The sequence below is a fragment of the Epargyreus clarus genome, unplaced genomic scaffold (genome assembly GCF_041222505.1).
Source record: "Epargyreus clarus isolate Ecla_fem2 unplaced genomic scaffold, WU_Ecla_fem_2.2 ptg000003l, whole genome shotgun sequence".
NCBI lineage: Eukaryota > Metazoa > Arthropoda > Insecta > Lepidoptera > Hesperiidae > Epargyreus > Epargyreus clarus.
This window is the reverse complement of record NW_027332211.1, coordinates 5438204-5453885: the sequence shown is the minus strand read 5'-3', so window position 1 is coordinate 5453885 and position 15682 is coordinate 5438204. Positions and strand designations below refer to the sequence as shown.

General features: G+C 34.7%; 1 protein-coding gene across 1 annotated transcript in view; it reads right to left on the bottom strand.

The window, feature by feature from the left end:
• Window positions 1-15682, bottom strand: part of LOC140751046 (uncharacterized) — a 49766-nt gene that overhangs the window by 26051 nt on the left and 8033 nt on the right. Inside the window, exons 3-8 of the mRNA XM_073084867.1 lie at window positions 15048-15231; window positions 12255-12404; window positions 10805-10920; window positions 8074-8248; window positions 2324-2452; window positions 521-663 (exon numbers count right to left, since the gene is read on the bottom strand). Coding sequence (XP_072940968.1) covers window positions 521-663; window positions 2324-2452; window positions 8074-8248; window positions 10805-10920; window positions 12255-12404; window positions 15048-15231 — 897 coding nt within the window. The remainder of the gene's footprint in view (window positions 1-520; window positions 664-2323; window positions 2453-8073; window positions 8249-10804; window positions 10921-12254; window positions 12405-15047; window positions 15232-15682) is intronic.

Sequence of the window (15682 nt, the reverse complement as noted above, 5' to 3'; positions counted from 1 at the left end):
TCCCTCGAAATCCTGATCACATCAGGGATTTTGCGTATAGTTTCAAAGAAATGATTATAATTCGATCCCTCGAGCACTTAATTACATTAATGTACTATATCTGGTAAAAATAAGTACTAAAAACTATTTATATTTGGATATGACTTGAATCATTATCGTCGTAAATATTTTTTTGTAATATAAGTAAGCAGTAATTTCCTAACTTATCTTGTGTGGATTACATACTACATAGTGTGGTATTTGCACTTCGTAAACAAACATTAAAATATAAGAGGTATAAAGCAAAATGGCTCATTCCAAAAAAAATTAAAATGCATATTTGAACTACTCCTTACTTTATTATAAGAATTAAAAAAACATCAATATCAAGTCACACAAACGAATTCTACGCTAAAAGTGTTTAGGTTTTTTTTTTCAGTTGAATTTTTGACTGATGCATCTTCTGTTTACTCTTTTTATATTTTAGACGAATATAATGATATGTAAAAAGTATGTAGGTAAGTATGTTTGTGTGTCATACCGTGGTGCGTGAGGTGTGTGAGCGCGGCGAGCGGCGGCGCGGCCGCGGCGGTGGGCGGCGGCGAGCTGCTATCGATTCGCTCCAGGAACTCCAACTTCGCGATGAAACCATTGTAGTCGTACGGCGGCACTAATGGCCCGGAACTGTTTGGAAACGGCAAAAATATTGGAGCTTTTAAACTTGGATAATAGGCCGTTACGTCGTAGAAGTGCGTAGCGCTTCGCGTAGCAGTCTACGAAGCAACGTCGGTTGGGAGTTGGACGGGTCCAGTACCCTTACCAGGAGTTTTTACGTTTCGACAAATATGACTGTTTTGGTATTTGTTAACGTATGGGCCAATACGATTTCCTAGTTCTGACACATTCCGCTAGGGGCACTGATTGAAATTTGTATGGGCAAATACGTAAACAAATACCAAAACAGTCATATTTGTCGAAACGTAAAAACTCCTGGTAAGGGTACTGGAAAGTGAGCAACAAACTGACCAATTACCGGCAAAAATTAGGGGCGGCAAAATTTAGGAACATCAGTATAACTATACGCTATATCATCTGTTTTAAATCTAAAAAATATTGCAGCATAACAATATTTAATTACGGAGCGTACTTAGTATAAATTAATTCAGAAGAAACTACTATATTTTAATAAAAGTTGTTCTTAGTTCAGCACTCATGGTCCGCTCCAATAACTCTCGACTACACGGTAAAGCCATTGATACGATGCTTTTAAACATTTTTCACTTTTTTTAAATCAACACGAATAAATGTAGCTACGGCGTAGCGTTAAAATACATTATTAACATTATCATATTATTATAATGAATTCTTAAATATTTTTTATCTAAATCTTCTTCGTTATCCACATATTTGCATTGTATTTCAAAAAAGTACTTGTTTTAAATGTGTAACTTATAAGTTTAACCTTTTATAGCTATTTATGTTCCTTTTTTAAGTTATAAAGGTAAAGAACGGTAAATGATTTTCTCATGAAATAAAGACAGATTTTCTCACATTGAACACTTATAACATTAGAGAGCATTATGGGAATATATCAGTAGTTCGTTTTAGTTTATAAATAGAAACCAATTATTAGCGAAAATCAATAAAACAGTCAACAGTGTAATATAACTTAAAGTTAAATTAAATATCGTAAAAAGTTAGCCGTCGATTGCAATGGATTCTGGAGGAACTGCAATGAAGCCATTGTGTTGCAGACGTACTAATGGCTCGGAACCGTTAAAACAAAGTGCAAATTATTCGGAGCTTTTAAACTCCGATGGCGCGTTTTTAAATTGTGGTTATATCGGTTGAAGTGAAATTTATTACAGCGAGTTCGGTTTCATTTGCTTTAACTGCAGTTCCGTGTTATATGGACATGGGTTAAATTTATCAGGAGGAAATAAAGCTTTAAATATAGGTTAAACGATGTAACTTAATATATAAATGAAATATTACATGGGTTATTTTTATACTCTGTATTGTTTTTTTAGTGCTGCTCTATAAATCCTATTTCCCTTCACTAATTTTCGTAGGTATTGTGGTTGTTTCTAGATACTGTAATTATACCTGAATAAATTCTAGTATAAACCGATCTGTTTCTTAGATTTCTACTATAACTGTTATATAAGAATATCATATTTATTATATTGCGCTGAAGTAAAAACATTAACACAAATTTATAATCATTTAATGACCTTGATGAAAGATTAGTAATTCTATGATCTTTGATTCGAATTAACGACCTACTTTCTACCACAATAACACTACTCCAATAGCTAATAATAAAATAAAAGTAACTTATTACTTGAACTCCAGCAGCAGGTTAGGTCCAGGGTGCTCCAACGTGGTGCTCTTCTCCGCGCAGAGCGACGCCAGCAACGGCGCGGACGGGGAGCTGCCGGCTCTCAGCGTTAAGTAGTCCGTCGCGCAATGACTGCGGAAGAAGAAATAATTACTTCCACATGCTCACAGAGGATGTAATTACTTCCACTGAAGATAATGCCTACATCGTGTTGTTATAATATAGAAGTAGCAGAACATGCAGTCCGCCTGATGGTAAGTGGCTACTGCAGCCCATGGACATCTGTAATCAACCCCAGATAGGATTGGATATCCCTACCTGAGATCGACCACAGATGTGCGGCCGTTTAGGACTAAGTTGAAGCGCCTCGGAAAAATATATCTCCCTTGATACGCTCTTCAAACCAGAACCCAGCAGCGCTTAACACTACTGTTATTAGGTAGAAATAGGTGTGGCGGGTGTTGTCGCCGGAGTCGATCCATAAAGAGTTCTACCACCTTCAAAATGATGGTAATGTAGGCCAAATTATCTGAATGAGGCCATTTGTATTGGCTTTTATTAAAGACACTGCTATTAAATTCATAGACGATTACACTTATGACGTAAATAGCCAAAACAGCTACAAAAGAGGTGATAATTCCTGTTCTATGTAAATGAGTTCACGCATAACGAATGGAGCTTTTGCCAAATCGGTGATTTGCGGAACTGCTTGATAATTATGAGAATTTTATTTCATAAATGCTTGCTGCTATTTAATTCCATTCAATGAATTCCATCCCAGTAAATGTTTTTCTACGTTGATTTACGAACTTACTGAATGATTACGAACTGAATGATAGTTAAAATATTTAAATTTTGTCAAAGCATAGGTACGAGTATATCTTTATGATATCTTTTATGACAAAGATTTTGTCCGCTAATTCATGTCCTATTATTATTATTATTATTCTTATAACATAAATAAAATACTTCTTATTCCTTACATTATAAGATCTTGACATTTACATAGCAGTTATAAGGAAGGGAATAAGATTACGCCTACTGATTCGAGAAAGTAATTTTGGAACTTATAATATTTCCACATTACAAACCATGTGGCTAAGTACAGTTCGCGTAGTAAAATGCGAATCATTGGACGATTTAATATCATTGAAATGAGCCAAGTACAATACACTGAGCATGGTAATTATGTTTAAGTTGTATCCGGAACGAAATTGCGGTTTAAGCAATTCCGCCTTATATCAAACATACCGCGACCTTATTACTGTAAAAAAGGTACTTTAAATATTAATACATTAAATATTCGCTATGTTATATTGAAAGTGGTAGAGCCTTTGTGGTTCGACTCCGGCGGCACCACCGCCACACCTATTTCTGCCTAATAACAGCAGTGTTAGGCGCTGCTGTGTTCCGTTTTGAAGGGTGTGGTAAGGGATACATACTGTTCCGAGGCGTTCCAGCTTATTCCTCAGTGGTAGCGGCGCATCTGTGGCCGACCTCAGGTAGGAATATCTAATCCTATCTGGGTTGATAACAGATGTTCATGGGCGGCAGTAGCCACTTATCATCTGGTGGACTGCATGCTCGTCTGTTACTCATATATTATAAAAAATGCTTTTTATATATTATTTCCTTTTTTCTAGGTTTCGATCTGAAAAGCAAAATGTTGAGACGCACCAAACTCTGCCGATTTACATAGGATACGTAAATTATACAGTTACAATACAAATCAACCCGATTGTGTTCAGTACAAAGCAGAATCTCGAATACGTTACGTTGTTGTACTATATTAAACGCATGGACAAAATGTGATCCCATGAAAAATATAATTCGACATTACATAATAATCACACTATTTTAGTAACATTTACGAAATTTACTATGGTGTTTAAAGTAATTACAACAAGTTGTTCCGTGAGATGTTATCTTTGTTTTTATGATCTCAGTTTATATATGAGTTACACTGAATACTTGAAAAGACTAGTCATTAATTTTACAGAGAATTTTATGAAAAATTAAATAATATTCTAACTATATGTCTACTCCATATCTATCATGGCTTCGTGAAAACATATTAAATTTGTTAAATTGCGCTTCTGTAATTGCTCATAAAATCGTGTTTCATTTACTAAGCATATACAAAATATTAAATGTCCACATTTTAGTATCAATATTGAAGCAGTGTTATTTTTAATATTCTTGTAAATTGTGAACATATCAAATATAATAAAATTACGCCTCCAATTTCGTTTGTGGTAATTTTACTACTCGCGATATACTTATATTAATATTTTCACATTAAGAACATTTGTGGCAGAGTAATATCTTTTAAGTGGTAACATTTGTGGTAAAATGGAAGATTATTGGTTGCTGGTTAAATGCGATGAGTGTGTTGTTCCTGCTTTTCATGTTTAATTTGTACTTATAACGCAATTGCTGTTTTAGCTATGTAAAGATGATCGCCAGCTTAAAGTGCATATTATTATTAACTTAACTTTTATATAAGTACTTGAAACAAACGTAAATAAGAGATAGGTAGAAAAGCAGAATATGAATTAATTTCATTGCACTGAATATACATAAAAGACAGGTATACAATACAAAAGTATACGAAGTTAATTATAAAGAAAACTAGATAAAGTATTCCATTAGTTCCTTTAACGCTTAATCTTTTGGCCAAACTTAGAAAAAAACCTTTACAAACGCTAATAGGTGCGGCAAAAATCTAAAAAAAATATTCCACGCTCGGTTTTCAATTTTTATTCCCACTCTTGTTATGGAATCTATGCGGGTTCAGCGTTAAATAAATCCTCCACCAAAAATAGTTATTGCGGCAACGTTTTTGAAAAAAAATCTTAGGTCTATTCCACATTCCCGAGAGCGTTTTACTTGTATTGTGTCTATAAAAGTATTTTTCGTGTTTGTGGTTCCGAATGTACGAAATGTTCAAAATAAGGCGAGAGAAATACATATCGAGAACATATGTTTATTTAACATGCTGTTTATTATTAATTTTATGTAGTGGTAACAGCAAACGACCTCGAAAATTTACGGTCAATTACATTGAGATGGCATACATTGAATTTATTCGCGGTCGAAATACAAAATCTTTATGACACATTCAAAAATAATTTAAATATTATAACTTCTAACGTTGTATTAGGGTGAGTTGACGACCCCCGCATATTATAATTGGTATCACAGTAATAGAGTAACAATATACAGGTCTGTGACCATAACCATTGCTCTATGTTCCACATGACAGGACAATCACTAATTTTTTACTGGTTAGGCAGATACCTACATTGATTTTTTTAACAGAGAGGCAAAAAGATGAAATGAAAATAAATTACACGTTCCCTACTTATTAAGACCAAAAAAAAGGGAAGGATGACGACGGAGTATCGGTGTCATTAATAATTAAAAAGAAATCCAAATTGTTCACATGTAAAAATAAATACCTCTTCCATGTGTTCGAAAATAAATTTCCAGTGAGGCTTAAAAATATTGTTCAAACTTTACGTCAAGCTGTAAGTATTTCCATGTATTGCCGGCACTAGGGGTATTTTTATCAAGCGCCCGTATGGAGCGGACTCGGTCGTTGAAACGCTACGAATTATCGCTACGGCAAATAAACAAACGCGCTATTTGCCTGGACTGTTCACGCCTTGCTGTTTCAACTTCTTACCGAGAATTCCAGCGCCCACATTATCAACTTTGTACAGTTCATACGTTAGTCTAGACATGGGTAAGTGTGATAAAATTGCAATCATAATAAAATCGTTGTGAGATATAATAGTTTTCGTAATTGTTACTAAAGTAAGGTATTTATGTCTATACGCATGTATGGAAAGTGAATGATGGAGATGAAGTGTAATTAATAATTAAAAAGAAAACTATATTCTTCAGATGTAAAAATAAACACCCCTTCCATTAAATCGAAAATAAATTTCCAGTGCTGGAAAAAAAAATGAAACTTTACATCGAGCCAAAATTGGTATTTCCATATATTGCCAGAAGTGCAGGTTTTTAAAAAAAATAACATTTTAAAAATAAATACTATTTTTATCAAGCGCCCATGTGGAGTGGACTCGATTGTTGAAACGCGGCGAACAATCGCTACGGCAAATAAACGAACGTCTTATCTGCCTGGACGGTTCACGCATTGCTGTTTCAAGTTCTTACCGAGAATTCCAGCGTCAACATTCATTATACAATGTCATCAATAATTAAAAAAAAAGTCAATATTGTTCAGATGTAAATATAAATACTCCTTCCATTTATTCGAAAATAAATTTCCAGTGAGAATTAAAATATTTTTCAAACTGTACGTAAAGCCGCGTAGGTACTTCCATATCTATCGCTATCTGCCTGGACTGTTCATGCCTTGCTGTTTCAACTTCTTACTGAGAATTAAAGCGCCGACATTATCAACTTTGCAGAGTTCATACGTTAATCTCGCGTGAAAGTTCGCTAGACAACCATTTACGCTGTCATTAAATTAACTTGTACCTAAATAGAATTTAGGTCCAAAAAGCTGAACGTATGAATGTAGAAAAATATTGCTAGTAGCTAAGCACTTAATTCTGTATTTAAATGTAAATTGGATAAATTGATATTATAACTGATGCTTTATTACAATTAAGAAATTTAGATCGCTTCACCTTTAGAAAAACTTTTATTCTTTACACTTCAGTACAGTGATAGACTTTGTTATATGTGTGCTATGTATAGATACGTATATAGGTAAAATAGCGTATAAACGTTAGTCTTATAATGTTTCCATCAAAATAAACAAGTAGTAAGTTGTCTATCGTTTTTTAATTGTTACTAAAATTAATATTGTATTCATAATTGTCAATATTACTTTCTAGTCATAGGTAATACATAAACTTATATGATACCGCGAGATTGCGGTGGAAATCACTTGGAAATCCGACCGCATTGCCGCAGGCATCCGAGACCAAAATACCAAGGAAAACTTTAGCCCTCATTAAACGAAGAATGACACACTAATTAATTCACAAAGATGCTTGCAGGAGTTCCGTCGTGGAACTTAAAATATACCGTTGACTAGTGATGGTACTTTCTAGACAATAAACTCAGGTTAATACTGTTCTTGGAATTGGAATTACTGCAATTCTATAGAAAGCTTTGTCAGTTTAGTGAATAAATGCTATACCCTCGTGGGTCTAGTAAATTGCTAGCGATTTGCTTTAAGTTATTACCTCTGGCAGAAATTTTCTACAAGGCCTGCCATGTTGCAATTAGTACATTTTTTTATTTTTTTTACTTAAAATTTACTTGCTTTTTTTTACTTTTCTCTTACATAAATGACAAATGGATTATAAAATCTTCATATAAAGAAGGGGTTCTTACTGAAGACGACTACAGATGTCGATGAAGGACTAAAGTTGTTGCCTGATAAAGTCAGTAGGCACCCATACCTTTTCACTAAAACACGCAATTATTTACGCTAAAAATATGTGTGGCGGTAATGTCTCTTCGGGTATACTTTAACGCTAAAAATATGTGTGGTAGCTTCTCCCCGGGTAAACTTTACTGGTTCTTCCACTTAGCCGTATTCCTTGACACTTTAAGTCACTACAGAAATGCTACTCTACTATTAGTGTAGGCCGATTGATGATGCAAACACAATTTAACAACAAAGAGTTCTATCGCTGTCAAAATCAGTATTCAACTTACAAATCCGTCAATGCACTGAAAACTTAGCACTAAAAGCCATTACTCACTTCCTAGGCAGCAGTATGGACGTGAAGATGATCTTGACCCTCGTGTGTACAGAGTTGGTCGCGAAGAGGTACCGGCAGCGGCGGCGTGGCGGGTAGATGCCGGGGTAGCCCGGGCTCGCCAGCACACACGCGCCCGGACCCCGGCACGACACGTCTTGGTATAGCCAGTCGCAATCTGTGTTACATTTTTTATATATAAAATAGAAGTGGAAGATGATCATGCAGTCCACCTGAATGTTAAGTAGGTACTGTCGCCCATGAACATCTGAAATTAACCCCAGACAAAACCAGATCCCCACCTGAGATTCCTTACTTTGAACCACCTTTATACCACTTGTTTTTAGTACTTATACTAATTTATTACATGCACGTTACTTACGAGTACTATACTTACTTTTATCCGTCAGGGATATTTTTTTCAAAAAAAGTTATATACTCTTTCTTTTTGGAAATCGCACTATTTTCAAATTCAATTACATAAAAATCCATGAAATTCCTCTATTCGTTAACGTATTATACAAACATATGCAGTGACGTTAACATTGAAATAATAAATATCAAAAGTTTCCACAATTAAATTGCAAAATCTGATACAACGAAGTTTTCCGTATTTGATCAGTTTATGTAGTGACCAGATACCTATATGTAATTCATAGTAGTTAAATTAATTTAAATTTTCTTATCTCCTCTGCAGGAAAATTTAAATCGAACTACTACTTTAGCATCTATATATGTTTTCTAAATGTACCTTAGGATGAAATTATCTCTATAAACATTGCAAAGTAACCACTATAATTACAAACTACTGAATATTTATATAACGTAGGGAAAAAGCGCAACTATTATTTAGATACTCGTTCGTGCAAATAAAGGAGAGAAAACCACGATAGCAGCTTAAATTAACGTGGAAAGCTTTCAAAGAACACCTAAACGAAGTAAAACGTGGCAAAAATGCGCTCTGTCAACCCAGTGGAAACAATTTTCCATATTGCCGGGCCAACGAGGTTGTCACATCATGTGCAATTCCAGTGCTGCTCGCCTCCCGACAGATTTAATGTCGTGTGAATTTTCTTACTGGATCTCTCATTATCGGAGAATGAAATTCCGAAGCGTTCACGTTGACTGTTACTAACACAATAACGTAGGGTACCTACCTACTCGTACTATGAATATATTTCTTCGGCGATATTCTTGTACGGTTTATTTTTCCGAATTCTCATATATTTGAAAGATATTAGTAATGGTTTCTTAGAATATCGCTGAGGCTCGACATATAAAAAGTCTTTTGAATTATATTTTTTGTGCCTATATACAATTCTGTACTGAATTGAGGTGGGTAAGAAGCTTATAGTATAGGTACAGTCATGTTGATAAATGGGCTTGCTGACAGAATTGAAGTCCACTTTCAGATCAACAACATAATTATGTAATGCTCGTGAGGACTAAATTGTAATATTTTGACGTACAGTAGGAATACTTTCACTGTCTTTTTAATAGTAACTAGCTTTAAATACTCATCAAACGCAGTGGTCACTGACCATACCCTTTTGCATTTTTCTAACCAATCCCCATTATTCATACCTTACCGCGTATCTTCAAATGTATCTTCTAAAGTAAATATTTTTCAATATCCTCATGAGGTAATACAGACGCACGTAAATAAATAGGTGTAATATATCGTACTAGAAGTCCCATATCTCTACGACACAGTACGTCTATAAGTAAGGATGTGACGAGGGTCGCACCTTTGTCCACTACACTTGCGTTGTTATGAAAAAAACCTTTTGAAGGCAATAAATACCGTTCCGACTATACGTTCGCACATATATATCCACGTTGTTAAGGATATTCTGTTGTATACAAAACGTAGGGACATATCTTATTGATACATATTGACAAAGAAGTAAAATTACATTACAGAGTATCGTCCTCTAATACAGCTGTTACGTCAATTCCAAAAATACTATGTAATTTTCCATAAAAAACATCTATGTAAAGAAATCTCTGTGATAAATTTCTTCGCTACAAAGTAATTCACTGAGCTGATTCTTGTTCTAAAAACATGTCCATTAATACAAAAATGAACAAGATAAAAATGTTGTTTTGTATATTTTTTGTTCAAACCCAGTGACAGAAAGAGTGATTACTTAAATTTATCTTTCTTGTTTTATAAATAAATCAACATCTCGCGCCCGAAAACTAGAAACATTTTTATTTATATCAAAAGTAACGTTCCGAGCTTTAAAGAGAAATTCCCTTGCGGCTTTGACCTCGTTTTATACCTCTTTACGCAGTCTTTTCATATGAAAATCAAGAAACCGCCAAGTTTCGACACACAAATTTGAGAACCATAGTATTCAACGAAAATAGACCGTTGTATACGTTTACCAAACTTCAATTCGTTCTTCAGAAAGACTAGAATTTACAAGACTTTTATCAGACTTCTTATAAATAATAAATGGACTTGGTTTATCAGCATAATCTTTACCGTCAAACTGCCTAACCCTAACATAAATTAACTACTCCTAAATTTTTCACGATGAACTATGAATATTTATATCATATTATTCAATGAATAAGATAATAGCGAAATTTTGTGTTGATATGTATCTGATAAATAAATATTTATATACACTTTTATGATTTGCCGAGTTAACTTCAATGATGATGTAATAAATTAGACTATTTTGTCATACATACTCGTATATTGAAACGTATAATATTTACAAACCTGTATGAGGAATCCTGGATCCTCCTCGAGGGTGAAAACCTACACCCTGTGTGTTGCTTAGAGAAGTAAAACTGAAGAATGCGAGAAACTGAGACCTCTCAGTGTTGTCTGTTATCCTGTTGAAAAATATATAGTTAAAAAATGCATGCAAGTAGGTACTACTGTCATACTAAAATTATCTTAATCTACACATCCGTACCATGAATGTCTGTAATTATCCCCAGATAAGAGATAGAGTCCTACCAGGAGTCGACGGTCCGTTGTTACCCCTTAGGACTAAGTTGGAACATCTCGGACAAATATGAGTCCCTTATTGCACCCTTCAATGAAGAACACAGAGCAGAGCTTAACGATGGTGTTATTAGGTAAAAAATAGACGTGTCGGTGGTGCTGCCGGAGTCAAATAATAGAGGGTTCTACAAACTTTAAAATTATTATAGTTAATACTGAAATATGAACTCAATACTCATAATTGGCGGCGATTATACAATTTCAACAGACAACGTACGAGTGCGCCAATAAATGACACGGTCGTTTGTAAATGCTCAACGAGCGCCACAATGCCGAATAGAGCATTACCGGTTCCGACGTGACGACCTTTTGTGCCCAAACGCTCACCACCCCGCCACCGGAACTCGCGTTTTGCGTTTCCGAACAGAACTGCAAATGGAGATAAATTCTCGACGCCCCGCGCCAGTGAGGCCACAATTGCCGGAAATAATGTCCGTTTCACCTCCGCCGTTAATGAACGAAAATGTAATTAATTATTGCCCATTTTGGTCGGATTCGTCGCCGCAACGAACCTACTAGTCCGGATTCGTTCAGAAACATGTTGCGTTAACGAGCGATGCGACGGCTACGCACTTTTGGAATTTAAATTAGTCCGATTATAATTTGAATTCATAACATGTGACATTAGTGGAGTGAAACTTTGTACATAATGTGTACAATTCACTCGCATGTGATATTCGAGCGCGTAGACTCTAATGCGAATGCTGATCGTGATTTGATAACTTCGACTGTCGCAGATGTTTATGTTCGCAAGTTTAATATTACTGCATTGGTACAACGTCACTATATAGATGGATAAAACTTAAGAAGATATTTAATTTTCTTCAGACTTGTGACAAATGGCCCGAAAGATTAAAAGCAAAGAAGTTTTCTTGTATACCTATTGTTTACAAACAGGACGAGCGAGTCATCTTTTTACAAAAGTTCACTGTATTTTTTTATCAAATTACTTTTTTTATACAAATACTTGTTATAGCTTGTGAATTTAAAGTTTTAACTTACTTTAAGTTCATGTTTTTTGGGTAAAATGGAAACTATAACCGGATTTTGTGTTCATGTTAGTTCTACCATTGGACATATTAACCATTGTCTTTGAATGTGTCCTATTTTAACTATATTCAAATTAATATATCCAAGAATAATTCATTTGGAATTTTACCTGAAATCAAGTGTAGAAGCACCGTGATCCGCGAAAAGGACAACGGGTGGTGAGTAGCGCTCGTTGGCGCCACACAGCCTCGTTTCGGCGACGCCGCCCACGCTGTGCACTGCGCTTGCGCCGCCCAGCTGTAGCCAGCCGCCTACACAACTGTTAAAACGTAAACCAGGTTAGCGAGCATTATGTAATGATGTAACAGACTGTCAACACGTATTTAATTACTGTAAAACTGTGTAGACCTTAGACAAATATTTTTGCATTATGTAACTCGTAATTATTTTCATAAACGTCATTATTTATGAAAAGATGAAAATGCCGTTTTGATGCCGATAAAAACACGTTGAAACTGTATTTTTTCTTTTGGTGTTTTGTAAAGTATCTTTAATGCATTTTAACTCATCAATCAGATAAGTATACAACGAACAAATTACGTATTACATACGAAAATGCACTCCGATATATTTTAAGAAAGAAGTGTAACTTCATAAAGATTTTATCTCAACGCCTTTAAAATGAAAAATTAACAAAATTGGACAAGAAAATAAGACATTTTAATTGAAGCATGTTGCGCATAGTTACAGTATATAAAAGTCTGCTTTAGTTCATAACAAGCTTGAAGCTACAATTAATTGTTCTGCTTTAAAATATTAAAAGTACATAAGCTTATTATCTCACTAGACAAACCAAAAGCGCATTAATGTAAACGAACCGAAACTGTACAAAGAACATTATTAAATAAACAAACAGCTTTATCGCTGATCACGTAGGGATAATTAACACGAAACGTTGCAAACTTTATTTATTTAACACTTTATCAACATGATATTGAACCGGCTTGTTCGGGAACTTTTGACCCGTGTTATTTGTACTGACGCTATCCTTAGCATATTCAGAGGGTCTACCACCATATTTTAACCATCATAGTTCAGGAAAGTTTTATTTCAATATTGCATCAACATTATTTTGTTTCGTACCACGATCTCCTTAAAATAGTTTTGTTTTATTCCTGCCGAGTGATGTAAAAGAATGAGTAATTTGTCTATTACTTATCCAAGAGGAAACGAGTCATCGAAACTAGTGGCATAACTTTCGTCCTACGATCTGGATTGTGTTCCGTCGGATTGGAGTACGGAGGATACGGAGTTGAGAAACTTAAGCCCTTATTAATATTTCGCTTATCCATTATATAAAACCAACTGAAATTGTCAAAAGTTAAATTTCCTACAATAAAAGAATGAATAATTTCGACCGACATAATACAATACTGCGTATTGTAATATTATAAAAACAATCTAACTTTAACGAACTCGTGGTACGAAATTTCAATGTATGATTAAAATATTGTTTTAAGAGATGGTAGTAACCCCCAGACGTGAGTACTCCAGTCACCAAAGGCAGAGGTCCAAAGCTGTTTCGCTTCAAATATTCAATTTGACGGGACATTGATCACAACTGCCTGTGTTTGACAACATCGGACCCATCACGTACTACATTCCCTATTTATGTTAACGTATTCAAATAAGACGGCTTAAATATTTGATTTCGAGTGGCGGCTCTTACGAATGATGAAATATAGATTTTCTTGGGTGAAGTAATAATTTATTTTTAATGTCCTTCGCTGGTTTCTTATTGCGTGTTAATTAAACCATCGCTGTATTCAAATTTTCATCACATTTTCGTAAATAACTGATAGACACAAATATAGATTACTTATTAACATTATTACTTATTATCATATTGCCAAAACTACTGAAGCTGAAAAGATATCGTATTTGTGTCAAATAGATTTTTTTAAATCAATATTTATCAATTCACGGTCAAATATAGGTCAGGTCAAGAAATTGAGTATTAACGCTGAAAAAAAAAGTATTTAAAGAAAATATTGGGTGCACTTTCCTAGTACATTTTAGACGCGATTGCACTCTTTAGAACTAATTGAAGCATTTAATGTTATTAAATTTTACCTGTTCATCTTTTTATTGAACTATTTAAAGTGCAAACGTTAGAGTTTTACCGCATATATATCACACGTACTCAGTCATTACCCAGAACGGAGTACAAAAACAAACGGATAAAAGAAGAGATTAACAGGGATCAAGTATTGTTTGTTAGACATATTTCACATCGCCGGATTCCGATCGCGTAAACACTAAACCTGCACGCCATTTCAGTATTTCACTGTCTAGTGTGTAATGGAGAAAGGAAGGCAATGGCAAACCAACCGTTATTTCTGCCAAGATAATTGTTCCGTGGATATTTTGCAGACAATGGCGAACGTCGGCCTTCAAAGTCTTGCGATACAAATTGTGAATGCCCACTGCGAGTTTTAATTGTAGCATCCCGTCATTCCTTGCTTATTGCTATCTTCAGCTGGATTTTTATAATTAATCGGAGAATATAAAGCGCGACCACTCAGACAGTACAACGAGTTTTACGGAAATTAATGTAGCGCACGTTAGAGCCACAATGAACTGAGTTCATTTACTGAAGTGTATTCATAAGTATTCTTCAATTTAATAATGCAAGACGGTTAAGACCACATGAATTATTTACGAGTTTTAAATCCCATGGATGTTAAACTCGTAATTTTATATAATTTTTTTTACATCCTTTATTCGAAAAAAAAAACTATTTGAAGTTTCTAAATGTTTTGAAAAGACACAAGTTAAATACTCGTGTTAATCTAGATGGAATATTTTAGAAAGTGGTTTCTTATACATTCAATATTCTTATTAACGAAAACCCACAGAAACTGGCATATACCTATAACAAGCATAAATATTAAAGTCCTACCTCGAACCATTAAATCTCCCGACGGAGAGCAGTCTGTAAACCTGAATCTCCACCCGTTGCCCCGCGTCCGGCTGCAGGAAGTACGAGCACGCGCCTGGACCCTCAATCGACGGCGACTTGATTTGTCCAAACGTCTTCCCCGATTTGTTCTTGAGCACGCGCGAATCGATAGTGATGTTGCACACTGGGAACAAATAAATCAAGTTAATCTCCAAATATATGAATCAATTGTTCAATACATACTTTCACAAACAGTATGTATTTTTAATACTTATACCGAAACATTAGTATATTTTTTATACGTAATGATTTGCATCCCTAATATAAATAACAAATTAATACGAATGAGGATTACAGGAATTATCTAGTATCATTAACAAAATATTTAATCCAGTAAATTATTTACAAACGAATCGACACATTTTAAACGGGTGTGTCAATCGCCTCTATTAATTTATTATAGTAAAAGTGTGTTATGGCATGTAACTGCTAAATTAAAAAAAAACTTTTCTGGCCCTCGCTCTCTTCAGCAGGTATGAACCCACTGCTGAGTACAGACTTCTCTTAAACCACTGATCTATCTTCGACGCTTTTCATACCGAATGCCTGTTACTTAAATTTAGACTATCATCGAA